Source organism: Phoenix dactylifera, chromosome 14 (assembly GCF_051530095.1).
Source record: "Phoenix dactylifera cultivar Ajwa chromosome 14, Ajwa_hap1_PhDact_Kaust_v1.1, whole genome shotgun sequence".
NCBI lineage: Eukaryota > Viridiplantae > Streptophyta > Magnoliopsida > Arecales > Arecaceae > Phoenix > Phoenix dactylifera.
This window is the reverse complement of record NC_143203.1, coordinates 7,089,570-7,093,257: the sequence shown is the minus strand read 5'-3', so window position 1 is coordinate 7,093,257 and position 3,688 is coordinate 7,089,570. Positions and strand designations below refer to the sequence as shown.

General features: G+C 52.3%; 1 protein-coding gene across 1 annotated transcript; it reads right to left on the bottom strand.

Moving 5' to 3' along the window:
* Positions 1–1,870: 1,870 nt before the first annotated feature.
* LOC103695785 (transcription factor MYB97-like) lies at positions 1,871–3,154 on the bottom strand. Its single transcript, XM_039132597.3, has 2 exons — positions 2,657–3,154; positions 1,871–2,578 (listed from the first exon to the last, which is right to left on the bottom strand). Exons 1-2 carry the CDS (start codon positions 2,945–2,947, stop codon positions 1,871–1,873), a joined length of 999 nt encoding a protein of 332 aa, XP_038988525.3. The 5' UTR covers positions 2,948–3,154.
* Positions 3,155–3,688: the final 534 nt, after the last annotated feature.

The window sequence follows — 3,688 nt, the reverse complement described above, 5'->3', positions numbered from 1 at the left end:
TCGGTCAAGGTAGACCCAACCTCACCGGGACCAAGACCCATCTCAAAAGAAAAAAGGAAAATGAAGGAAAAAGCGAGAAACGAAAATGAAGAGGGGGAAGAAAACAGTTATTTAAAGAAAAGAAAAGGACTTCCGAGCCAGTGTGAGAAAACGACCTACTATAGGGTCACTGGAAATCGCCTCTGAACACTGCCGGAAATCGCCTCTGAATGCCGCTGGAAAAGCTCGGTCGCAACCAGGAGAAAAAGAAGAAAGGATGGCAGCAATAACAAACAAGCGAGACCTTTCTACGGCTAAGTCAGGGGTTTATATAGACCCTCTCGACGGCCCAGATCGGCAGGGCTAGAACCCGCCCCCCGTCCGGATTGCGCCACGTGTCGGCCCCGAAAGCCGAAGCCGCGCATTTATTCTGGACGGGTGCCTTGAATACGGAATCGAGGCGCTGTTCCGTCGGATCTCGGAGCCCCATCATGAGCCCACTACACGAAACGGCCTCGAAGGACGAAAGGGCATCGCCCCTCTTCCCTCATTAAAAGCACCCCGAAGCGCACGGAGCGCCGGCATAATTTAAGTCTCCCTAGCCCCCACCACTGCAATAAAAGCAATTACTTCCCACGTCCGAGCTCGCGAGCAGCTCGGACTCGGAAGTCGGGGGGTAGTGTTGAGGGAAATACAAGTCCCCCCAAAGCACGTGATTGGAAGCGCCCGACCTCGGACGACCGACCTGGCGCCCGACCCCGGACGACCGACCTGGCGCCCGACCCCGGACGACCGACCTAGCGCCCGCCCAGGCGTCCAACCTAGGAGCTCTCGACCTCGAAACGCCCGACCTGGAAGCTCCCGACCTCAGAAGCTTGACCTCGCCATCCACTCGCCGCGATCATATCCTTCTGCAGCCCAACCAAAGACCATCCCCTGCCACTGCCGTCAACAATTAATGTGCATGGACTCTGCAGACCTCCGGCTTACTCAACAATTAATGCGCATGGACTCTGCAGGCCTCCGGCTTACTCAACAATTAATACGCATGGACTCTGCAGACCCCCGGCTTACTCAACAATTAATGCGCATGGCTCCTGCTGTCTACGGATCTCAAGCCCTTCACGGCAAATTAGCTTGGCTGCCTCTGGTCAGCCGTGACAACTCCCTGGCCCCGGCCTAACCTCCTACGGCAAGACATTAATGCACACGATTCTGCATTGATTCAGCCGACATGCTCAATCATACGGTAAACTCCGCCCTGTCACATCATAGGTAATCCAAGGCCCCTCTATAAAAGGAGAACCCTTCCACCTTAAAGGGGGCTGGACACTGAAACTTTGGACATATTTTTCTTCCATATATCTTTGCTCCCTCTGACTTAGGCATCGGAGGGCCGGCGTCGGAAATCCCGGCCACTGGCTTTTTTGCAGGCCCTACGGAGGACACCGCCCGCCGACGGATCGCCGCCAGTCAGTTCCCGCCGAAGCTCCGCCCTTTCAGCCGACGGCTGCCCCCGGGTCCAATTTCCAGCAACACTACCCATCTGAAAAGATTGGAAGTCTCCAGTATGCAGGGGAAGGCAGTCCACTATAAGCAATGACAAGGGGAAACTGAGATATTAATTACCTAATAAACAATATCAGAAGACCGGGAAGAGAAAGGAATGAATATAGAAGCTAAATTTTCAATAAACAAATACCATGTCCAACCAACTCAAGAAAATTGAAGAATTCTTTAAAACAACTGAAAAAAATAAGTGATAAAATATATATAGCAACTTCAGGATATACTGTCTGAGCCCCATTTAACTCTATTCAAACTTCAGGATATACTTCTATTCAAACTCAAAATAAGATTCAATTAATCTCAAGGTGAAATCAAAGAGAAGTTAGGCTAAACAGGGCTCACCAATCGACCAATTCCAATCAGCCCACTTGGCATCAGACTCCATCAGTCCATCCTGTGGCGAAGTAACTCCTTTGCAGCCACTGCCCTCACCACTAGCACAACCAACACAAAGGTGGTTCCATTTCACGTCCTGATCACCGGAAACCAGTTCTGGCAGCAACCCATTGCTCTGCAAATCCCCACCAGCTTGCACCTCCTGCAACAGGGTATCCAGAAGGCCGCCACTGAAAGGCAGCTCTGTGAACGTTTGGGTCGAAGGGAGCTCCATCTTGTTAGGGAAAACCGGGGGTGGCAGGGGATGTGAGTTCAAGCCAAAAGTTCCAAAATTAAATTCCATCTGTTGCTGCTGCGGCTGCTGAGGATGAAACATACTACGTGAGGGGAAGGGAAGGTGGTGGCCTGGAGGTGGCAACGGTACATTAAAGGTTGTCGAGGTTGGCGTCGAGAGGCAGCCAGTGGGATCCAATAGTGAAGAAGGGGGGCTCGAGAAATGAGTAATGGTGGTGTTGTTAGTGAGTATAGGAGCGAGGGGGTTGGTGGAGGGTGGGTGGTTGCGGTGGAGGCGTTGCCGTTTGAGGGCCAACTCGCGCTGGATATCTGAAGGGTACAATGGGAGACCGGCGCGCTGCCGCCGTTTGATCCTCGTGTTCCAGTAGTTCTTGATCTCATTATCGGTCCTTCCCGGCAACTGCATGAAAGATTTGAAGTTGAAGAGAAAGAAGGAAGCGTGTTAAATGAAATGAAATGGTTGTGGTGGAAATTGTACGTGGGCGGCCATGCGGGCCCATTTGTTGCCTAGCTGGGCGTGGAGGCGGAGGATGAGGAGCTCCTCGTCGGGGGAGAAGGCGCCCTTCTTGAGGTTGGGGCGGAGGTGGTTAGCCCAGCGGAGACGACAGCTCTTCCCACAGCGGGCCAGCTCGGTGTTTTTCTGGACGGCGTTCCAGCTGCCCTCTCCGTGCTTCCGCACGTACTCCATCAGGATCGCGTCTTCCACAGCCGTCCACGGTCCCTTCTTCAGACCCCCATCCCTGCTTCCTCCGCCGTCGCTCCTCGTCATCGTAGCTAATTCTTGTCCACACCAAGAAGAACTGACGTCTCTCTTCCACCCTTCCTCTCTTGCTTGTTAATATGATAATAAGAGTAGCTTCTCCAATCGACTTCTGTTTTGATGGAAAGGCTTCTTTTTTGTTTTTTTCAAAACCAAAGGGAGTATGACCCTGCCGATTTGGTGGGAGTGGGTGATCACTATGGAAAACAAATAAAGTATAAAGCAGCGAAATGAGAGTGACGATTACTGGGAGAACAACGGCAGCTGGGGGAGAGGAGGTGATGGCAGCGGCGACGGCGGTGGGGGCGGTGGAGGTGGGGGTGGTGGTGGTGGTGGTGGGGCCGTGAGGAGAAGGGGTAGAGTGGGGCCCGGAGGGATTTGGGGAAGGGTTCGTGCTTTATTGGGCGGAGCTTGGATGTCGCTCCGAATAATGCTCCAACGCGGCTAGCGTAGTGCACGCCATTCCATTGGGCCGAGGTTTCCTTTGAAGTCCTTTTTCCTCGGGCACTCCGACCTTTCCATCCGGGCCTCTACCCACGAGCCGGCATCTAACCTGATTCAATTGAAACGAAGCGGATTAAATGCCGATGGCCGAACCGACCAGGATGTTTATAACTCTTTAAAAATTCTCTTCCTCTCCAACAGAAAAAAATCTGTACACAAAAAAACAATAATTATTATAATTTAGCTGATTCGATCGGTCCAAACCGTCCTATCTAACTCTATTCAATCCATCCCACCATGAGATAA